The sequence below is a fragment of the Siphateles boraxobius genome, unplaced genomic scaffold (assembly GCF_051911475.1).
Source record: "Siphateles boraxobius isolate OS27281-9 unplaced genomic scaffold, OSU_SipBor_1 45, whole genome shotgun sequence".
NCBI classification, from domain to species: Eukaryota; Metazoa; Chordata; class Actinopteri; order Cypriniformes; family Leuciscidae; genus Siphateles; species Siphateles boraxobius.
Genome location: NW_027509086.1, coordinates 267,501 through 292,897, shown reverse-complemented (window position 1 = coordinate 292,897; position 25,397 = coordinate 267,501). Strand labels below are relative to the sequence as shown.

The window sequence follows — 25,397 nt, the reverse complement described above, 5'->3', positions numbered from 1 at the left end:
ACACACAGACGTACACAGACACACAGACGCACACAGACGTACACATACGTACACAGACACACAGATGCACACAGACACACACAGACGCACACAGACGCACACAGACGTACACAGATGCACACAGACGTACACAGACACACACAGACGTACACAGACACACAGACGCACACAGACGTACACATACGTACACAGACACACAGACGCACACAGACGTACACAGACACACAGATGCACACAGACGTACACAGACACACAGATGCACACAGACGTACACAGACACACAGACGCACACATACGTACACATACGTACACAGACGCACACAGACGTACACAGACACACAGATACACACAGACGTACACAGACACACAGATGTACACAGACGTACACAGACGCACACAGACGTACACAGACGTACACAGACGTACGCAGACGTACGCAGACGCACACAGACGCACACAGACGTACACAGACGTACGCAGACGCACACAGACGTACACAGATGTACACAGACGTATGAAGACGCACACAGACGTACAAAGAGACACAGACGCACACAGACGTACTGTACACAGACGTACGCAGACGTACGCAGACGCACACAGACGCACACAGACGTACACAGACGTACACAGACGTACACATACGAACACAGATGCACACAGACATACAAAGACACACAGATGCACACAGACGTACACAGACACACAGACGTACACAGACACACAGACGTACACAGACACACAGACGTACACAGACGTACACAGACGTACACAGACGTACACAGATGTACACAGACGTACACATACGAACACAGACGCACACAGACGTACACAGACACACAGATGCACACAGACACACAGATGCACACAGACGTACACAGACGTACACAGACACACAGACACACAGACGCACACAGACGTACACATACGTACACAGACGTACACAGACACACAGACGCACACAGACGTACACATACGTACACAGACGTACACAGACACACAGACGCACACAGACGTACACAGACACACAGATGCACACAGACGTACACAGACACACAGACGCACACATACGTACACATACGTACACAGACGCACACAGACGTACACAGACACACAGATACACACAGACGTACACAGACACACAGATGTACACAGACGTACACAGACGCACACAGACGTACACAGACGTACACAGACGTACGCAGACGTACGCAGACGCACACAGACGTACACAGACGTACGCAGACGCACACAGACGTACACAGATGTACACAGACGTATGAAGACGCACACAGACGTACAAAGACACACAGACGCACACAGACGTACTGTACACAGACGTACGCAGACGTACGCAGACGCACACAGACGCACACAGACGTACACAGACGTACACAGACGTACATATACGAACACAGATGCACACAGACATACAAAGACACACAGATGCACACAGACGTACACAGACACACAGACGTACACAGACGTACACAGACACACAGACGTACACAGACGTACACAGACGTACACAGACGCACACAGACGTACACAGATGTACACAGACGTACACATACGAACACAGACGCACACAGACGTACACAGACACACAGATGCACACAGACGTACACAGACACACAGACGCACACATACGTACACATACGTACACAGACGCACACAGACGTACACAGACACACAGATACACACAGACGTACACAGACACACAGATGTACACAGACGTACACAGACGCACACAGACGTACACAGACGTACACAGACGTACGCAGACGTACGCAGACGCACACAGACGCACACATACGTACACAGACGTACGCAGACGCACACAGACGTACACAGATGTACATAGACGTATGAAGACGCACACAGACGTACAAAGACACACAGACGCACACAGACGTACTGTACACAGACGTACGCAGACGTACGCAGACGCACACAGACGCACACAGACGTACACAGACGTACACAGACGTACACATACGAACACAGATGCACACAGACATACAAAGACACACAGATGCACACAGACGTACACAGACACACAGACGTACACAGACACACAGACGTACACAGACGTACACACACGCACACAGACGCACAGGCGCACACAGACGTACACAGATGTACACAGACGTACACATACGAACACAGACGCACACAGACATACAAAGACACACAGATGCACACAGACGTACACAGACACACAGACGTACACATACGAACACAGACGCACACAGACATACAAAGACACACAGATGCACACAGACGTACACAGACACACAGACGTACACAGACACACAGACGTACACAGACACACAGACGTACACAGACGTACACAGACGCACACAGACGCACAGGCGCACACAGACGCACAGACGCACACAGATGCACACAGACGTACACAGACGTACACAGACACACAGACGTACACAGACACACAGACGCACACAGACACACAGGCGCACACAGACGCACAGACGCACACAGACGTACACAGACACACAGACGTACACAGACACACAGACGTACACAGACGCACACAGACGTACACAGACGCACAGACGCAAACAGACACACACAGACGCACACAGACACACACAGACGCACACAGACGTACACAGACGTACACAGACGCACACAGACACACACAGACGCACACAGACGCACACAGATGTAAACAGCGCTTCAGTGACGAGGAACATACGCTAGTCACTGATTCTCTGATAGCACATGAGTGCGGTGAACAACACACTGCACAGCTGGCTCTGGGAAAACACTTTTATTGTTCAGTGCTTCCTTTTAACACACTTAAAGGTATCTTGTTAAAAACGACACAAAAGCCACTTTTGTTGCAGGCCAAACTCAAGCAGAGCTCTAGTGCGCGCATATGGGAGTGTGCAGGGGTTCACAAACCTGTGTGTTAGGAAGTATTCAGGACCGGGCTGGTGTCAGGCACACATCTGAGTCATGATGGTCTAGTGGTGTGTTTTTGTAGTGTGCACAAGGGCCGGGTTTAAATTCTGATGAATTATACATTTTATAATGAATCAAGCGAAATAGCATCTGAACTCCGGAAGAATGCAGAGCCGCAGCACTGATGACATCAATAGAGTTTAGCCGATCATTTTCACAAAAAAGCTGGCATTTAAACAGGTATATATTACATATGTCATGAAATGCTAAAATCCTTTGTTTGAGTTGTGTTGACAGACTGATATTTTGTAAAACTTTGGATGAATTCCTCCCAAAAAAAAAATCCAAATATCACAACGGCTACATGGCATTTTAGTTAGTTTTCGCTAAATGGCTTAAAAATGGTGAAATTCACCAAAAGACGACCACTGTGGGGCACTATTCATTTTATTCCTGCCAAAATCATGGAATTTCATTATCAAATGCATTTTTTTTTGTCTTTTAGGAGCATTTAAAATGAATTTGACACAAAAATCTCACCTCTGTTCAAGATATAAAGAGAGTAGCTTTGTTCCAGAATCTGGTGAGCTGCCTACCTAGTCTGCATTTTAATGACCACTGTTATGCGGATACTTAGATATTACATTCATCTGGGTCAGGATGAGGAAGATGACGAGGCGAAGCACAGAGGATCTAATACTCAACACTATTAAAGGTGCAGTAGGGGATCTGGGAAATGCTAACGTTAGCCTGCTAGCATTGAAAGCATACAATCCCTGCAAATCTCCGTCTGAAGACTAAAATTGTATTATTTAATATTATGTAGCAGTATTATTCTCTTTTTATTAATATTCATAATCAGATGCATTTGTGAAGTTTAAGAACATGAGTTAGGATGAGGATCCTGCAGAGACAATTTTGAATACAGGAATGTTTAGCATATGTTTTCCAATTATGCATATGACACAAGTCACAAGTTCTCTACAATGAAGCATTGTGTGGCATGATGTAGTTTTCCACTGATGATGTGTATGTCTACTGTACTACAGTAGGTCTATTCTCTGTAAGGAAAGATGATTGTGCCGCGTGGAAGCACGAGGGATATCTTAAATACAAACAACATGTTTTTCTGGTAATGTAATACATTTCTTTGGTCAAGCAGTTTATAATCCCAGCTCTGATGGCGTATGATGTAAAACACACACACACGCACGCACGCACGCACGCCTCGCACGCACGCACGCACGCACGCACGCACGCACGCACACACACACACACACACACACACACACACACACACACACACACGATGACTGACAGGGAACACATGCTATCATTGAACAAACATTTTATGGCCCTACGCCTTCCACAGACAATATTTACATTTATAAAGATACATTTAGACAACTTAACATAGTGATCACTATCAGGATATGAGACTTTCAACCAGCATAGCAACAAAAAAGATTGAACCAGACAAAGAGCAGACAGAACAGAGGCAAATATATAACTAAGAAACTTAATGAACAAAACGAGGATCAGGTGGATCAGATCAATCAAACAATGAGTCGCTATGACAACCAATGAAACCATTGTAGAAACCATGGAAACAAACTAAGCACAATAATTCAAAACAAAACCAAAACAGAAGTAGAATGTTACAATATTTGTGTCTTGTGTTTTTCAAGCATGTTAGGCAACATTATAATGTTAAACAGTTGTAATCAGCGGTGAGTCTGGACTCTTGCGTTCTGCACACGAGTAGTGCAGATTTCAGAACATGGACATAACGAGAGATTAATGAGGAGTTTAGTGGCAGCTCGTATATGGACATCAGCTTCCTCTCATCTCTGCTATCTACGAGTCTCAGCTCCATCTGATAGAACACCAATATAATGAACTCTAAATACAGAGCCAAGCACGTTTCAATCAGACACACATCAGAATTAAAAGGTCATTTTTACAGGCTCTCAATATGAACTCTCCATATACACTGAGTGATCTGAGTTTCAGCTTTTCTTCACTTAGCAACTCGAAACAACCCAACATTCTATCGGTCTGTGTTTGCTAAACTCTCCCTGTCCTCTGTTGAGGCGTTCCAACACACGCCTGCTGACCAGAGAACACTTCACCACTCAATTATACAATCGCCAGTGCTGTGAGAAGAGAGATTGACTATAGCATGAAGTCGATTTCTCTTCGCTGTTTAACACGTGTCCTAACACACGTCTTTTTTCATGTTAATACAAAGTTTTGTTGTAACCAGCGATACGTGATGAGGAGAGGTGTATTGGTTCACTCGTTTTCTCAATGCATCGATTACAAATCCTGATGATGCATAAGCATCTTATCATTTTATGAAGAGTGCAGTGCACCTGCAGAGACTCCGCCCACACGCTCTTCTGATTGGCTGTGATTTTGACTGATTTGATGAAGAGTGCAGTGCGCCTGCAGAGACTCCGCCCACACGCTCTTCTGATTGGCTGTGATTTTGACTGATTTGATGAAGAGTGCAGTGCACCTGCAGAGACTCCGCCCACACGCTCTTCTGATTGGCTGTGATTTTGACTGATTTGATGAAGAGTGCAGTGCGCCTGCAGAGACTCCGCCCACAACCTCTTCTGATTGGCTGTGATTTTGACTGATTTGATGAAGAGTGCAGTGCGCCTGCAGAGACTCCGCCCACACGCTCTTCTGATTGGCTGTGACTTCGACTGATTTGATGAAGAGTGCAGTGCGCCTGCAGAGACTCCGCCCACAACCTCTTCTGATTGGCTGTGATTTTGACTGATTTGATGAAGAGTGCAGTGCGCCTGCAGAGACTCCGCCCACACGCTCTTCTGATTGGCTGTGACTTCGACTGATTTGATGAAGAGTGCAGTGCACCTGCAGAGACTCCGCCCACACGCTCTTCTGATTGGCTGTGATTTTGACTGATTTGATGAAGAGTGCAGTGCACCTGCAGAGACTCCGCCCACACGCTCTTCTGATTGGCTGTGATTTTGACTGATTTGATGAAGAGTGCAGTGCACCTGCAGAGACTCCGCCCACACGCTCTTCTGATTGGCTGTGATTTTGACTGATTTGATGAAGAGTGCAGTGCGCCTGCAGAGACTCCACCCACACGCTCTTCTGATTGGCTGTGACTTCGACTGATTTGATTAAGAGTGCAGTGCGCCTGTAGAGACTCCGCCCACACGCTCTTCTGATTGGCTGTGATTTTGACTGATTTGAGGAAGAGTGCAGTGCACCTGCAGAGACTCCGCCCACACGCTCTTCTGATTGGCTGTGATTTTGACTGATTTGATGAAGAGTGCAGTGCGCCTGCAGAGACTCCACCCACACGCTCTTCTGATTGGCTGTGACTTCGACTGATTTGATTAAGAGTGCAGTGCGCCTGTAGAGACTCCGCCCACACGCTCTTCTGATTGGCTGTGATTTTGACTGATTTGATGAAGAGTGCAGTGCACCTGCAGAGACTCCGCCCACACGCTCTTCTGATTGGCTGTGATTTTGACTAATTTGATGAAGAGTGCAGTGCTTCTGCAGAGACTCCGCCCACACGCTCTTCTGATTGGCTGTGATTTTGACTGATTTGATGAAGAGTGCAGTGCGCCTGCAGAGACTCCGCCCACACGCTCTTCTGATTGGCTGTGATTTTGACTGATTTGATGAAGAGTGCAGTGCGCCTGCAGAGACTCCGCCCACACGCTCTTCTGATTGGCTGTGATTTTGACTGATTTGATGAAGAGTGCAGTGCGCCTGCAGAGAGACTCCGCCCACGCGCTCTTCTGATTGGCTGTGATTTTGACTGATTTGATGAAGAGTGCAGTGTGCCTGCAGAGACTCCGCCCACACTCTCTTCTGATTGGCTGTGATTTTGACTGATTTGATGAAGAGTGCAGTGTGCCTGCAGAGACTCCGCCCACACGCTCTTCTGATTGGCTGTGATTTTGACTGATTTGATGAAGAGTGCAGGGCACCTGCAGAGACTCCGCCCACACGCTCTTCTGATTGGCTGTGATTTTGACTGATTTGATGAAGAGTGCAGTGCACCTGCAGAGACTCCGCCCACACGCTCTTCTGATTGGCTGTGATTTTGACTGATTTGATGAAGAGTGCAGGGCACCTGCAGAGACTCCGCCCACACTCTCTTCTGATTGGCTGTGATTTTGACTGATTTGATGAAGAGTGCAGTGCGCCTGCAGAGACTCCGCCCACACGCTCTTCTGATTGGCTGTGATTTTGACTGATTTGATGAAGAGTGCAGTGCGCCTGCAGAGAGACTCTCATCCCATCACACCTGGTTAGGACACAGTTTAAGGCCAAGAACTGGACACTTTGACGGAAAAACATATGCAATAAGAGTGGCAAATCATAGTTAATTGTTTATTTTATGCTTTTGATGCCAACTGCTCAGAGGTTAACATTGATTATTGTTTATTATTCTATTGACTACCAGTTTAAGAGACTGTATTTTATCACCTAAATGATGAATGAAACATGAACTGTGATTTTAGCAGCTCCTGTATTAATATGTGAGCAGGATCAGTTAATGAACTGTTGCATAAACCTTCTCCAGCCCTGCAGTTATGAAAGTGTTCATATTTCATGCATTAACCCTGATCACATTAACCTAATTACCCGTGTACCAAATACTACAGTAAATTAAGTTACTGCCGGAAATCAGTGGGAAAACTGTCTCACTAGCTTTGAAGATCCAGCTTTTGATATAGCGGATGATGTTGTGTTTTGATGTGGAAATGAATTCATTCTTCAATACTCTTTGTTGTTTCTGTCTTCCAGTCTTTCTCGTTGTGCATTAATCTCTGTCAGTAACAGTAATTCTGGGAAAGGAAACACACTGCGTTTTTATTTTATGACAAATTTATATAGTCATGCTTTGTTTTTATTTTTGAACTGTATGCATTTATCTTTTGGAGTGCCTGGGTATCTCCTTTATTCCTGCTGTATTTTACACGTTTATTTTTTGCATTTTTTCCTCCTTCATTTTGTTGTTCCTGACAACGAAAAAAAAGAAAAGAATTTAGATTGCTGGCTAAAAATGAGTATGATGTTTCAACTTCAGAGACTATTTAACCAGCAAGCCATTTTTATGTGAATGTGTGTTGTTTCTTCAGTGGAAATAATATATAAAGAAAATGAAGACAAAATGTCCACAAGGTTTATTTTCAACACTTGAAATTATGAAAATAAATAAATGTGTCAGGAGGAACTGAACATGTTTAATCACTCCGGTAATGACAGAAGTGAGCTGGCGACTGAGGAGCGTGTCTGAGCAGATCCAGCGCTTTAAACACAGCTAACCAATCAGCTTTCAGGAATCCTCCAACATCTGAGGACAGGGGGCATATCTGGGGAATAGGTAACAGCAACTGTGCTTACTAAAGTTAACAAAATTAAAAATAAAAATGTGGCGACATTTTAGCAAAATGATATTATGCTGCGGTTTCATGACACAAAGTGAAATGTCCAGTGAGTGCAGCTGAACGTTTCATCCTAAACAGATGAAAGTGAAATTTGTCAACTTTTTATTATGTTGTAGTTTGGAAATGAAATGTCCGGTGAGTGAGGCTAGAAGATTCTTGCATTATCATGCTTGACTAAACCCAACCTAACCTAACCCAACCCAACCTAACCCAACCTAACCTAACCTTACCTTACCTAACCCAACCTAACCCAACCTAACCTAACCCAACCTAACCTAACCTAACCTAACCTAACCTAACCCAACCTATCCCAACCTCAACTCAACTCAACTCAACTTTATTTATAGAGCACTTTCAAAACCACAAGTGGAACCAAAGTGCTGTACAGAAGGTATAAAAGAAAAAAGTAAAAACAAAGACATAAAAACAATGCAAACATATGACATAAAAACTTACAAAGCATTGTCAAATGCTAAAAAGAACAAGTACGTTTTAAGCGCACTCTGAAAAGCACCCAATGAAGGACAAGTTTTTACAGACAGAGGAAGGTCATTCCAGAGCCTAGGAGCTGCAACAGAGAATGCCCGATCACCTTTACATTTCAAACGGGATCGCGGAACCATGAGAAGCAATTGGTCATTAGAGCGCAGAGATCTACTTGATTGACTGCGGCTGATTAAATCAGTAACATACTCAGGTGCTAGGCCATGCAGAGACTTAAAAACATACAACAAAGCTTTGTATTGAATTCTGTATCGTATGGGTAACCAATGTAATTTAATTAAAACCGGAGTAATGTGCTCTCTCTTCTTAGTGCCCGTAAAAAGTCTGGCAGCTGAGTTCTGAACGAGCTTCAAGCGGAAGAGAGAAGCCTGACTCACACCCAGATACAATACATTACAATAATCCAAACGGGATGACACAAAGGCATGAACAACCTTCTCCATATCGTCAAAAGAAAGGATAGATTTCAATTTAGAAATTGATCTAAGATGGAAAAAACTAGTCTTAACGACAGCATTGATTTGCCGGTCAAATTTAAGCTCACAGTCAAAAATGACACCAAGGTTCCTCACGCTAGACAATTTTTTCCCAGGAAACAACCCCAGGCAGTCATCATCCACACAGCCCTTATTTCCAAATAAAATCATCTCGGTCTTATCCTCATTTAATTGGAGAAAGTTATTCGCAAGCCAACACTTAACTTCGGCCAAACATGCACGGAGAGACTGAATGGCACATTTATGCCCATGTTTCAGTGGTAAGTAAATTTGAGAATCATCCGCATACAGGTGATACTGAATCCCAAATTTCTCAAAAATCGACCGGCTCTAAAACCTGACTGGAATCTATCGGCGATGTTATTCCTCATTAAAAAGTCATTAACCGGTGCATGCACAATTTTTTCCAGTATCTTCGAAATAAAAGGCAATTTTGAAATCGGACGAAAACTACTCATGTCAAAGGGGTCTAAGCCGTTTCTTTTTAGAAGGGGCTGAATAACCGCATGCTTAAAGCTAACCGGAACAACACCAGATGACAAACTAGTGTTCATAATAGACAGAATACTTGGGCCAATTGAATCAAGTACCTTCTTAAACAGAGAAGAAGGAAGCACATCACCAGGAGACCTGGTGGGCTTCATATGAGCAGTTATATCATTAAGCTGCTGCAAAGAAACAGGCATAAAACAGGTTAATTGGTTCGTAGGGTCAACATGAGCAATACAATCATTGACAACAGATGAAATCTGAGATCTAATTCCATCAACTTTACCAATAAAAAAGTTTAAGAACTCTTCACACATCTTAGCAGAAGGAGTGAATGAAGGAGTAGCAGTAGGATGAAGAACAGCATTTATAGTCGAGAAAAGTACTCTAGAAATATTACAGTTTCTGGAGATGATATCAGAAAAATAATTTGATCTAGCCAATTTAACAGCTCTTTGATATTCGTTCAAATGGTTCTTCAAAATCTCATAAGAGACTTGTAATTTATCTTTGACCCATTTGCGTTCAGCCCTCCTACACTCCTGCCTAAGAGCGCGGGTAGTACTGTTCAACCAGGGCTGTGATTTGACTTTCCCCTGACTTTGACAGGAGCCACAACATCTAAAATCTCTAAACAAGAAGAATTAAACTGATCGACCAACTCTTCCAAACCCATACAGGGAGAGTGTGACTCGATCAAGGAAAATAAAGAAGAGACATTAAAAGCAGCTGAAAAACTACTAGCTGTGCATGGATTGAGTATGCGAGATGAAACCGAGGCAGAAGCAATATTACTCGGCGCGCCACAAGGAAAGTTAGAACTTAAAATTACAGTCTTATGGTCCGAAAAAACAGTATCGACAATCTTCACGCTATCAACAGAGAATCCCTTAGATAATACAAGGTCAAGCGTGTGACCACGTTCATGAGTTGGACCCAAAACGCATTGCAAAAAATCAAATGACTGTTAAATTTAAAAATTCTTTGACCAGGGGCTTTGAAGGCCAGACACATGTATATTAAAATCCCCTAAAATTAGAATATTGTCAAATGAAGGGACAATACCAGATAAAAATTCAGAGAACTCTTGTATAAAATCCCAATGAAAATTTGGGGGTCTATAAATCAAAACACATAACACAGATTTAAAAGAATTCAGCGTAATTAGCTGAGATTCAAAAGTGCAAAAGGATGCAGAAGGTGAAAGTCTACACTTAAACTTGTCTTTAAAAACAACTGCAACTTTAAAAACAACCTAACCCAACCCAACCAATCCCAACCTAACCCAACCTAACCTAACCCAACCTAACCAGACCTAACCCAACCTAACCTAACCTAACCCAACCTATCCCAACCTAACCCAACCTAACCTAACCCAACCTAACCAGACCTAACCCAACCAAACCTAACCTAACCTAACCTTACCCAACCCTAACCCAACCTTACCTAACCCAACCTAACCAGACCTAACCCAACCTAACCTAACCTTACCCAACCCTAACCCAACCTTACCTAACCCAACCTAACCTAAACTAACATAACCCAACCTAACCTAACCCAAACTAACCAGACCTAACTCAACCAAACCTAACCTAACCTAACCTTACCAACCCTAACCCAACCTTACCTTACCTAACCCAACCTTACCCAACCCAACCTAACCCAACCTATCCCAACCCTAACCCAACCTAACCCAACCTAACCAGACCTAACCCAACCTAACCTTACCCAACCCTAACCCAACCTTACCTTACCTTACCCAACCCAACCTAACCCTAACCTAACCCAACCTATCCCAACCTAACCTAACCCAACCTAACCAGACCTAACCCAACCTAACCTAACCTTACCCAACCTAACCTAACCCCAACCTAACCAGACCTAACCTAACCAGACCTAACCTAACCCCAACCTAACCCAACCTAACCTAACCTTACCCCAACCTAACCCAACCTAACCTAACCTAACCCAACCTAACCTTACCCCAACCTAACCAGACCTAACCTAACCCCAACCTAACCTAACCCCAACCTAACCTTACCCCAACCTAACCCAACCTAACCTAACCCCAACCTAACCCAACCTAACCTAACCCCAACCTAACCTTACCCCAACCTAACCCAACCTAACCAGACCTAACCTAACCCCAACCTAACCCAACCTAACCTAACCTAACCCAACCTAACCTTACCCCAACCTAACCAGACCTAACCTAACCCCAACCTAACCTAACCCCAACCTAACCTTACCCCAACCTAACCCAACCTAACCAGACCTAACCTAACCCCAACCTAACCCCAACCTAACCTTACCCCAACCTAACCCAACCTAACCAGACCTAACCTAACCCCAACCTAACCCAACCTAACCTAACCTAACCTAACCAGACCTAACCAGACCTAACCAGACCTAACCCATAGTATTCCTATGGATTATACACCTAGTCTTGAGTTCGGATTTTGGCAGGATTTAAAATGTTATATGAAAAAGAATAACAATAACCTAACCCCACGTTAATTAGTGTGAAAAGGAACAAAAGTTGTTGGTGTTTTGCTGCCTCTAGTGTTCATCTCTATTGTCTATACAGGGATTTGTTTTGGGTTTTGTAATAATGCAGTCAGACGCACGTTTCCCAGTGAGTTTGTGTTGACAACTAGAAACAGAAAGCCATTCTTTGAATGAAGGAGTTACACTGTAAAACCAAAACTATCCACACAATTCCACAAAGCTTCTGTAATATTCCTTCAGTTTCATCACTGACAGGATTATAAGCGTCCAGAGTAAAGCACAGCAGGAATGTGAACAGTTCAAAGCTATTACACACACACACACACACACACACACACACACACACTACTCAATAATTACTGCCAATTTCACACATTCCAACACTAAGGAGATTTGTTGAACTGAACAGAGGACTTCACTGATGTTTCGTTCTTTCTATGTGTATTACCGTAATTAAACTGGATTTTGGCAATTTAGTGATTTAGAAGGTAAAGATTTGTGGGTGTGTATTGATCTTCTGTGCGTGTGTGTGTGTGTGTATATGTGTGTGTGTGTGTGTGTGACACATCTCCCGACAGATCTTCAGCTCATTACCAGTGTCTGTGTGGGTTAATCATATATGAAGGCCTCTGCTGATGACCTGCTGAAACATGAACACATGAACAACAGTGTGTGTTCACACACACCAGCCGGACTCTGATTTACTCCTTCACAATACACACACAATCACTTCCTAGTAGTTTACAGCACACAGTATATGATGACGGTTCACAGTTCCTGGTGTGATCAGTGTACGTGTGTGTGTGTGTGCGTGCGTATGCGTGTGCGCACGCATGTGTGTGTGTGTGTGTGTGTGTGCGTGCGTATGCGTGTGCGCACGCATGTGTATGCGTGTGTGTGTGTGTGTGTGTGTGTGTGTGTGTGTGTGCGCACGCATGTGTGTGTGTGTGTGTGTGTGTGTGTGCGTGCGTATGCGTGTGCGCACGCATGTGTATGCGCGTGTGTGTGTGTGTGCGAGCTGAGGTCTTACCTGACTTGCTCTTGACTCTCTTGGACGGCTGTTTCTTCTTGATGAACTGAGTCGAGTCCTGAAGCGCTTCTTCCTCCTGCTCAACCATCGGCTCAGGGATGGACTCGCAACTCACTGCAGAACACACACACACACACAAACACACATTAACACTCACTGCAGAACAACATGCACACACTCTGCATTAACACTCACACACTCTTAGTTGAACTCTGTACTCCACTTAGTCGTCAGATTAACCCAATGAAGACTTTTTGATGCATGAATTTCTAAATGATCAACATGATCCTAGAAAACCGTGTGCACTCGTTCTCCAGTCCTTCCGTCTCTGACTGACAGTTCACGGTTCATCAAGTAAAAGTCTTTTACTGTAACTGTACAAACGTCCTCCTTCATGCTCTTTACTGGTTTGTATCAAGAAAACGTATGAATAACTTTGATATTGTTAATAATATTTCAAGATGAACACTTACTGGACTGAAGCAGGTTTACTTGATTATTTTATAATTTATTTTAAAAAAAACACGAGAATCAAATATGATCATCATTCTTTTCAGAAAGGTTTATTTGTTCATTCTGTCAATCATCATTGTATTGCATTATGTTTTAAAACCACAGCTTTGATCATAAATCATTTAAATATCATCTTACTATTGGCAGATATTGAGATGTATATGCATTTTATTAAAGTATCTGCTATACTGTTATAATGTTATAAAGATCTCATTGATTTACATTACAAGCATCTTACCTTTTGTCTATATAAATATCATCATCATTAAATATGAGGAGTTTTTTCCTGCAATTTCTTAATATCTCAGACTATATGAGACGTAAAAGCCTGATGTATCAAATATGATGCAAAACATAAAACTTTTTTTTAATGTTTTTTTATATTTTGTCTAAAGTTTCAATAAATTGTTCCATTTAAAAAAAAACTAAAATTCTGACAGCATTTCATGTGACTTTACAGGCTTACGTTCTTCACGGTGAACATTGTGTGAACTTTTCTTTGCTCTTGATAGAAAACACTGTTGACACACAGGTACTAAACACAACAGCGGTTATAAACATAAACGATCCTCTTCCAGAAACTGATGATCAGATTGTAGCGCACCTGCTGGACTCCATCAGACGGATCCGACGCTCAGTGTGTGTGTGTGTGTGTGTGTGTGTGTGCTGAGGATCAGACAGAATTAAGAGCTTTGAAGGGTCTCTCTGTCCAGTCCCTTACCCACAATCCTCTTTTCACACCACATACCCCAAATCTTGAGAGACTGCTGACTTTCCTCAGGAAAGATTATCATAATCCTGCTCTAATATTTACCCAGGCTGTTCATGTAGGAGTGATATTTCAGATCAGAAACGGGGGTCTTATAACACAGGTGTGTCTGTATTGACTGCATTCACTGCGATCACTGGGGTTTATATTTGAGAATCCTGTTTAGGGCAAGGTTTTCAGGCAACTAGAGGTTGATAGAGGTTCTGCATCGAGTCACTTTCCCGCGGGAACACACTCCCTCAGCCGGACTGAGTGGCAGAAGAGCTGCTGAGTGACTGGATTTAATAGAAGAAACTGAGAAAACAACAGTAAAACAAACGATTATCAGTTTAAGCTAAAAGTTGGACTCGATATAGTGATTCTTATAACTAACCAAAGATTCAGTGATCATGGATATTGATATTAATCGTGTTTCCTGACTTTTATTTGAGCCTGATTTCCACACTGGGGAAATACATAAAGCAAATTTGCCTATGAACGCTTTAAATAATTACAATATAGGTTATAAATCCGGATGATCACTTATTCCAATGTTATATCATCATATCCAGGCTTAAAACATATAGTTTTTGTCAGTGTTTATTCAAAACGTCCAATTATGCAGAATATATGATGGTAAATATTTAATTGATGAGTTGTCAATACAATATATAACAATACAATATATAGGGTCTGATTTTACCCCTAAATTCAGCATATTGACACAGAATAACTGCAAATCCACTGTTCTCTGCCTGGATCCAGATGTGTCTATGAATTGCAGCGATTCATTTGCTTCTCTGTTCTGTAGCTTTCAGCAGTCTGTAAAAAATATACCTCAGATTTCTTGTCAAAATCTAGTTGTTCAGCTCTTTCCCGTTTTAGATGTGTTTTGTGTGTTTTTCCCGGCAATCACGCTGAAAACCAATGCTGCCACTCAGTGTTTCTGCCACTCAGTGTGTGCAACCACAGTCACTCATGCCGATGGTGATGTAAAGCGCATACACTCTATTAGTCTTGTGATGACATTGCTTCCAGAGGTAGTCAGGAAGTTGTAGTGAGTGTTGAAAGCAGGTAAGACCATGTTAATACGCTATGCTCCACACCACTCAGCAGTTCTGCACCATGAGTTTCAGGCTCCTTTCAACAACTAAGCTGTTGTTTCTTCTATGTTTCCACATTACCAGCTGGTCACGGCTCTAGCAGCACAGAAAACGTCTAGGTTACGACTGTAACCTCCATTCCCTGAGAACGGAATAAAAATAATTCATTATATTTATATAGCGCTTTTTCTGGGTAATCAAAGCGCTATACATAGAAGGGGGAATCTCCTCAACCACCACCAATGTGCAGCTCCATCTGGATGATGCGACGACAGCCATATTGTGCCAGAACGCCCACCACCCACACACACACACACACACACACACACACACACACACACACACACACACACACACACACACACACACACACACACACACACACACACACACACACACACACACACACACACACAACCAGCTTACTGGTAGAGAGAAGACAGTGATGAAGCCAATCAGTGTATGGGGATGATGAGGAGGCCATGATGGACAGAGGCCGAGGGGCAGATTTGGCCAGGACACCGGGGTTACACCCCTACTCTTTTCAAAGGAAATCCTGGGATTTTTAATGACCACAGAGATTCAGGACCTCAGTTTAACGTCTCATCCGTTACAGTGCTTGTTACAGTATAGAGTCCCCGTCACTACACTGGGGCGTTAGGACCCACACAGAGCACAGGGTGAGCGCCCCCTGCTGGCCTCACTAACACCTATTCCAGCAGCAACCTGGTTTCCTCAAGAGTCTCCCATCCAGACACTGACCAGCCTCAGCCCTGCTTAGCGTCAGTGGGGACCAGTCTTGGGATACAGGGGGATATGGCTGCTGGAACGAGACACTGCATCGATGATGCTATAGGGAATGCCTCCTCCTGAACCGGTGTCTGTTCTAATCACGCCAATCCTATTGGCCGGCGACAGCCTATGACGTCACCACTAGTGCGACCTGAAGTATATAATGGGCCCCTAGATAACATGTTAAAAACTTATCATCTGAAGGGACTGTTCAGAAGGCATCCCGAGGCATTGCGAAAAGACGCAGTGTCTTGTTCCCTGTTCTCAGGGAACAGAGGTTACAGTCGTAACCTAGACGTTCCCTTTGGAAAGGCAAATCGCACTGCGCCGATGACGCAATGGGGAACGATATAAAATCCCACCATAATGAGGGGAGTGCATGCCAAATTATGGCTGTGACAAAAAACGTCAGTTTCACTGAAAAGCCAAAACACTCCCCATTCAGGTCACATACAGGCTGGCTGTGACAGTATTCCCTACGGCCACTGCCCAAGCAATAAATCACAAAGAGGCCTCTGATACAGTGAAGGCCTACCAAGGCTACTCAAAGGCTTGAAACCAACAGCTTCCGTGGAAGGGGTTCCATTAAGGGAATATGGCCAGGGTGTCCAAAGGAGTCCAGTCACTTTCTGAGGGGAACATAAAGTCAACCCCACATGCCAGCAGGGAAGCTGGCCTGGTCTAATTTACTGACCTAGTCTTGCTAACAAACCGTCTGTTTCCTAAACAGAGTCCTCTCTTGTGGAGGCATCCGATAGGGAGGACTCCAGATAGTGGCAGTAATCACTCACAGACCGGATCATAGAGATGGGCATCCTGGAAAGTAGAACTCAGCATAGCACTTTCTAACCCTTGCAAATAAGGGGAGTAACTCTACTCAATCCTGGATCTACATAGTGCTTCAGGGCCCTGTGGAGCCTGGAGACTCTGAAAGGGACCCTAATAAGGGGAGTGCATCCAGCTCTAAGGTTTACAATGTGAACAGGTAGTGTACCCAGCAGAAGTGCTATCGACCCTTTAAAGCAAGGGGAGTATAGTCTTACATGCTACCGGAGTATCGAGGAGGCCTACTGTAAGGCCTACAGCTTCGAATGTCACGGTTCTAAGGGAGCATATTCAACCATCCCAAATGGGAGGGAGTAACTAATCCGTCTCAACTTGAGCCTGGGTGGTGAAGGGTGATATCATACAAGCTATGGATAGCAAAGTACTCTTAATAATGACCCTAACAAGGGGAGTACTATCAGCATGGCCCTGAGGAATGTATCAGGGTCGAGGCCTATTATCTTATATATTTTACAAGACAGATGTTACATTCTCTACTAAACCTAAGAAAATGGAGGCCAAAGTAAGTAGCCAATGACATTCAACCTTATGACTTGAATTATTTTATTCAAGATCCTCAGCAGAAAAAAATCCTTTTTCAATTTTAAGGCCTAGTTGGATAAACTAGAAACAATACTCGGCTCTAAAGGGCGGAGGCCTGAGTATGCTGCTTCTTAGTTTCTACAGAGAAAGGCCTTACAACGTCCATTAGGTATCTGCATGGGAGGCTTTTTAAAGATTGCCTGTTACCTATGCTGCTATTTACCTGTAACAACACTAGCATTTTTACACCTAGTGCAAAAGGCAGCCCTTGGCTAGATGACTCTTGTAGTAGGAGGAGGCCAGTACTAGGAAAAAATAGATTTTAAGGAATAAAATTTCCTGATAGGCTCTAGCTCTTAAGTAACCTCTACTCAGATACTGAGAGGCTCAAGGCGAGAATGCTTAGTAGACCACCACCATTTTCCTAGTTAAGCCTAAGCCAGATATCAAGGTGGGCCTGTGAGGGCCGACACACACAAATATTATATGACTGAAGTTCAGAGCTATAATCTCAAAATGACTCTCAAAGTGAGAGAAGAACTGCTGCTCTAGTATAAGGTGGCTATCAAGGTGCCCCGACAGGGGCCGAATGCTTGACTCTGTAGTTGGCTCTTAGCTCTGTATCTGGAGCTTGACAGAGCGGTGGCCTCAGTAGGAAAACTCCCAATAGGAAGGAAGCCGTCTCACGCAAAATGTCCGTTGGATGCTCAGATGAACGGTGGCCTCAAAAGATAATTTTCCATATAATAAACCCAACCTGTTCACTACAACAGATTGGCACTACCCACTACATGAGCCTGCCGAGTCTAACATAAGAGGAGGCCTTTGGGAAGGGTATGCATAGCCTACCTATACTGTATATGGGAACTTCAGGGCCCTAATTTCACCATCCTATAAAAACCCTACCTAACACACCCATAATACTTTCTAACAGGGAACCGAGATCTACTGTTGAGCCTTATTAAAAACTAAAAGACCTACAGAGCTCAATCTGCAGTCCATTGAGCGATGGCCTAAACGACTTACAAATGGAGGCCTATAGCCATAAGGGCTCGAAAGAGGACTACCAAACGCGACGCCAGACCCACAGACGGGTTCCTACATTGAAGGAATAACTGGTTATTGGTTATCACAAAAGGAATCATTGGTCCAGCCTCAGGGCTGATGCAAGAAGCGCTTGGGGTGAGCAAACGCAGATTTGGCCATTGTGTGCAAGGCATCACCAGCCAGACCTGCCGCCACGTATGCCCTGCCATTTAAGCGCGGACTTTCTCTTTTTTATGGCTTAAAAGGCAGGGCCGCACCACTTAGTGTCAGTGCCTCACCAGCCGCGAGATAGTTCACAAACATCTTGTCAATTGGGGCATCGACACATACCCGTGGCTCACGTGATCTGGAGCATTATGGCTGGAAAGAAAACCGTTCATCAAGTCTGCTACGAGCGGTCTCTTCCCTCACGTGCTGCAACGGCAGCTGAAGCCTCGCTGAAGCGTGTTACATAACACTCACAACTCATCATACGTGGTGCAGGGTGGCTTTGAGTGTTCGGGTTGTAAATCCTCTTCACATCAGCCATCTCCTGCTCTCTTGGGCATGTTGATTTTATATCCAGCAGAGCACTCGCTGCTCGATCAGAGGATATTAGTGACAACACATGCTCATCCTGCATCTCACTCTCGCGAGTCTCAGAGGAGCGTGAGAGATGCACAACTCTCTCAAACTCAGCACGAGCGGAACCCGAACAGTCTCGTACAGGTGTCTGTCCTCCTTCCCTCTGGAAGAATGCAGACGAGAGTAGAGTTTTATCAAGGGAAAACTTTGGCACAAGCAGATCCCTCAGGAACTGATTGTGCGTGCTCTGAGCCTAAACAATAAACGCACAGTTGTGTGTGTCATCAGGTGTCAAATATCTAAAACACAGATGCACACAATTCCTGAAGTGTTTTCACAAGCCATAATTACCTTTTTGAAGTTTTCAGGTTGAAGAGTACAAACAAAACAGCCCCTGAAGACAAATAAGTTGTTAACATGTTATATCTAGGCGCCCCTGATATACTTCCTGGGTCGCACTAGTAGTGATGTCATAGGCTGTCGCCGGCCAATAGGATTGCCGGGATTAAATAAGTGTTTCAGACACCGGTTCACGTGGAGGCGTTCCTCATTGCGTCATCGACACAGTGCAAGTTCCCCTTCAAAAGGCTGCTGACATGACCGACTGAATCACACTCAATATGAGTTCTTAGTCATTCTAGTCCGGTTGTTTTTATCTACAGACAGTTCAGCAATGGATGTGTCTGAAATATTCAAATCAACTAATAGAATAGGTGCCCATATGCTATTGGATATAAGGAACAGGTTTGATAAAAGTCATATTTAAATGGCTTCATATATTGGCATAGGCAAATTGTAATGATTGGGAACTCCAATTAATTTTAATAATAATAATTTAAGGAATAAACATCAACCAAATTATGTTTTATCTTCATTATGACTCTAAGTTAAATATTGAACTATGCCTGCCAGGATTGGTAAATCCTCCTCATCATCTACATGCATCAGCTGTGGAGTACCACAAGGCTCTATTTTGGGCCCTTTGTAATTTTCTTATATACGCATTCACTTTATGAGTCAAATTATGTAAAGTACTCCCCAACTGTATAGAATTTAGTTTTTTCCTAACAAATTAAATTGCTCTAAAGATAACATAAGTCATTTTTTTAAAACACCTGCTCAAATGAGAAATCTTTAAATAATAAATTCTCAAAATGGCTACATAAATGATGAACCAAAACTTTTAATGCAATGTAATATCCTAATTTGGGGAAGCATAAAGTGTAACAAAAATACAATGAAATATAATTTGTGTTTGCTAATTCAAAATATACAATTTATATTTGATATTTTTATTATCAGTCCAGCATGTTAATGCAGTTGTCACTTTTCATTCCATTTTGTATTTCATTGTTTCAGTTTCTCCTTAATAAAACAAGAAAATTAAATTGCGTTTCATTATCTGAGCTGCCGTTTTATTATTTGATCGTTTGATTTATCATTAAAAAATTTTGAGGAAGAAACTAATTTTAAACAAATCTGTGAATAAGGCTTGACTTTAATAAGTGAGCCAAACACTGACTCTTCCCTGAACGGACCGTGACCTCCAGTGGATCATTCACAAGAAGATCTTAACGACAGAAAACAGAAAGAAAAACAGGATAAATATGGCAGGTGCTCAGGGAGTGTGGCAATCCTTCCCTGTGATGTCATACCTTTAACTCAAGGTCGGGAAAGGGAGAGCAGGACTCGGCAGACAGGAACACACAAATCAAACAGATAAAACACAAGTGTGTGTATGTGAGAGAGAGTGTCAGGAGTTTGACTTTAAACTTGAAGGAACGGAGCAGTACCTCCTGCAGACGCACTGCATCACACAAAAGCAATTTCAGCAGATTCCCTGAGATTAGTCACTCATTCTCCTCCACACGACTGGCAGCTGACCAGAGGATCACATCCACACACACACAGGGTCCGAGACATCCGGGAGGACAGGCGTCTGATAACAGGCCCATCCAGTTAATCATTCACACATTCCACAGGGATCTGTGGCGTTTTATGTGTCCTCTGAAGATTAAAGCTCGATTCGGTCGATCCTGTCACTACAATAGCATTAGTGTAACATGAGAGTGTGTAGTTTACTACCAAAAACTAGATTTTCTTCAGGATATGTATGCAAAACTTGCATGGGAACGGGAACTGCAGTGTGATTTAAGCAGTTATTAGGGGGTTTTAGCATGTTGTGTTGCTGTGCAGTTTCAAAGGCATTCTGGGTCGTTGCTAGGTGGTTGCTTGCTTGCTTGCTTGAGTAAAAAAAATGGTTTGTTGACAGGATTTTCTGATTTATGCAGTGATAAAATGAGAAATCCAAAATCCTCTAACTCTGATATGCAACAAAATCAAACGAGAATTTTTAGAACCTGGCTTCATTCAATGTTCAGATTTCTGTTCTGGAAATGTATCCAAATTAGTGCATTTTTAATTAGATTATTAATTGCATATTTAAACATATAATTTCAGAAAACTTGTTAAAAAAAATGTATCCTCTTAATGTATTGTGAATAATTAACTGAAGTATGGTTAGTGTAGATATCAGTAAGTTAAATATACACTATGTAATAAAGGGCGAAGTAAGAAGTATGTTTAAATAATAAATCAATACATCAGTCCTTCTTCCGAAACGTGTTTTTGTCTTACCCTGATTCACTATGGTAGTGAAAAGTTTATATTCATTATTATTATCATAAATGGACCAAGCTGAACATATTTAAACAGGTTGTGAATCTGGTTTTGTTGTCAGACAGTTGAATATCACCTCCAGCATGAATGCTACTGCTCATCAATGGCAGTTGCCACACATGCTAGAAGACAAGAGCAATCATCTGTGGAACGTCCCGTTTAACAACGTTCGCTTCGAGCTTCGTGGACTTCGAAGAGTTTAGCCTCTGAATTGGGACTGTTTTAATATGGGCACTCCTGCTGTCTCCCAGCATGCATCATCTGTGGAGAACCCCAGGGCTCTATACTGGGCTCCACATGATTCCTTCACTCTTTTTAAACAAAAGGTTTTTAAACATTTGAGCTTTACAATGGAGACCCTTCAAGGCAAACATAACCCTTAAACGCCTGCCAGCATGAGTGTGTGTGTGTGTGTGTGTGTGTGTGTGTGTGTGTGTGTGTGTGTGTGTGTCTGACCTGGCATCATGAGTGCTGCAGGAGTGTTGGCCTCTGAGGAGAGCGAGAGACGGCCACCCTTGCCCAGCCGGTCACACAGCAGCGTGATGTGCTTCTTCAGACGGGCCGTGTCCTTCGGGAGCGTGAGCGGGCCGGAGCTCAGGCTGATGGCCTGGTCTTTAGGACTGCGTGACAGACACGTCTTCAAGAGGTGAGAGACGGCTGCGTCCACACTCTCCTCCCAGCCCTGAGGAACACACACACGGAGGAGCGGGAGACTTACAACATCACATTTCATAACAGATAATTCATCAGTTGAAACTGAATCAACAGGTAATGCTGGAGAAAACTAAATCCTGGAACGTTTTCCTCAAAAAACTCTCATTCTTACTGGAGAAACTGCTGGAGAAATGGGGTTAAAAATGAGGATTAAAGCCTGAAGTGTGAAGTTTATGATTTTAGCACTTTTATTTTTGCCTCACTAACAAACTTCTAGATTACAAAGGAACAAAAAATGTTTTTAATTCATTTTGTCCCCTTTATATTTACCTCAGCCTACTGTCGTATTTATTTGTAATACTTTCTCATCCTTTGTTTGCCTTCATCTGGTGTTTTTATTCCCTGAGCCACAAACACTCCAGCGTCTCTCTAGCCACATCTAACACTCGATCTACATACAAACAAGCCATAAACTTTAAAGTGGAATTTGAAGTGAGTACATGCTTTTTTGCATGGGTTGTGAAGTAGGTTTTGCCACATGCCTCATGAATGGAAAGTTACTCCCTGTGAACAGAGATGTGTGTGTACATGTTTTTCTATCCTGGGGGGGACTTAAACCTGAATGCACACACACTCATGGAGACTCGTGTCACTGTGGACCTAAACTGAGGAAACAAGCTCATAAATCATACAGAATGAGGTTTTCTGAAAATGTAAAAATGCAGAAAGTTGTATGTGATGGGTAGGTTTAGGGGTCGGGTTAGTGTGTGTGTGTATATATGTGTGTGTGTGTATGTGTGTGATTGGTAGGTTTAGGGGTTGGGTTAGTGTAAGGGGACAGAATATACAGTTTGGACAGTATATAAACCATTACGCCCTATGCAGAGTCACTACAAAGATATCAAACCAGACATGTGAGTGTGTGTGTGAGTGCGTGTGTGTGTGTGAGAGTGTGTGTGTGAGAGTGTGTGTGTGAGAGTGTGTGTGAGAGTGAGTGAGTGTGTGTGTGTGTGTGTGTGTGTGTGTGTGTGTGTGTGTGTGTGTGTGTGTGTGTGTGTGTGTGAGTGAGTGCGTGTGTGTGTGTGAGTGAGTGTGTGTGTGTGTGAGCGTCTGTAAGTCTGGCCTGCAGCTCCTCCACCCGTGTGTCGTCGGGCAGATAAAGACTCAGAGACTCAGAGATGGTCAGTGTTGACAGAAAGGTGAATGTGTCTCGACTGTCTCCACACAGGCTCTTAACGAGATCTAATGGCAGGTAATGAGCCTCGTTACACTGATGACAGGGACCAGCCCTTTATTCACTGCAGGAGACAGGAGTATTCAGAGGAAGACACTGATAAATCAGATTCCAGTCTCCAAGGGAGGAAATTAGCGGATTACACCAGCCGGAGTAATAAAAGATACATGACATGACTGTGTGTGTGTGTGTGTGTGTGTTTGGCACACTGAATCACACTCTCTCTATAGAGGGTTCAGAGATCTCAGTGTTGTTCACAGTCCTAGGCAACACATATTTCTGTGTGACTGTCTGGCTGAGGATCCAACTGTCAAAAACTAGATTTTCTCAAGAGAGCAAACACAGCACTGTGATGTTGGGGTTTTGTGGTTGCTAAGGTGTTATGGGATGGGTTATGTGGTTGTTGGGTAACACTTTACAATAACGTTCTATTAGTTAATGTTAATTATCAAACATTAACAGTGAGCAATACGTTTTTTACAGTATTTATTAATATTTGTTAAGGTAAAAAAACACAACTGCTCAGATCCATTAAATTACATTAACAGATGCAACTTTTAATTTTAATAATGCATTAAGAAATGTTGTAATTAACATTAACTACGATAAAAAAGTAAAGTATTTATCATCTTAAACGGGCCGATATACTCATGGGGAGATCTTTCTGTTTGAAATACGTCTGCAGTGATATACTGTTAGTGAACATCCGGACTCCGCCCACATTTAGACGAATCAGGGCTGTCCCGATAACGGCAACTATTGGCCAGCATCACACACATGACCAGCGTCGGCCAATAGTGAGCCTATGTTCTGAACCCAGAAACGCTGCGCTGTTACACTACGTCAACAGCGTAGGAGAATGACATGGAAGAGAAGAGATTGTTAAATAAAGTGGGTTTTTTTTTTGCGCACAAAAACTATTCTAGTCGCTTGATAAACTTAAGGTTGAGTCACTGAAGTCACTCTGACTATTTTAACGATGTCTTTACTAACTTTTCTGGACTGGCAGATGAAATTACACAGCAGCCAATGGAGGAGTGATCCAGCTCTCAGATTGAATCAAAAATATCCTAATTTCTGTTCTGAAGATGAACGAAGGTCTTACGGGGTTGAACAACATGAGGGAGAGTAAATACTGACAGCATTTACATGTTTGGGTGAACTAACGCTTTAAGTGAAGCATCAGCTTCAGCGATACACATGCAACACATCGCTGGTCAGCTGAGTCTTGAAAAGTGGAGCTCAAAGTTAAAAATAATTAACACCTTATTTCATTACATCTATCT

At 43.1% G+C, this 25,397-nt stretch overlaps 1 protein-coding gene across 2 annotated transcripts in view; it reads right to left on the bottom strand.

Moving 5' to 3' along the window:
- bbs9 (Bardet-Biedl syndrome 9) overlaps positions 1 to 25,397 on the bottom strand; it is a 225,146-nt gene that overhangs the window by 50,368 nt on the left and 149,381 nt on the right. For both annotated transcript variants that reach the window (XM_077200194.1, XM_077200195.1), the window contains 2 exons: positions 22,680 to 22,905; positions 13,410 to 13,523 (listed from right to left, as the gene is read on the bottom strand). In XM_077200194.1, coding sequence (XP_077056309.1) covers positions 13,410 to 13,523; positions 22,680 to 22,905 — 340 coding nt within the window. The remainder of the gene's footprint in view (positions 1 to 13,409; positions 13,524 to 22,679; positions 22,906 to 25,397) is intronic.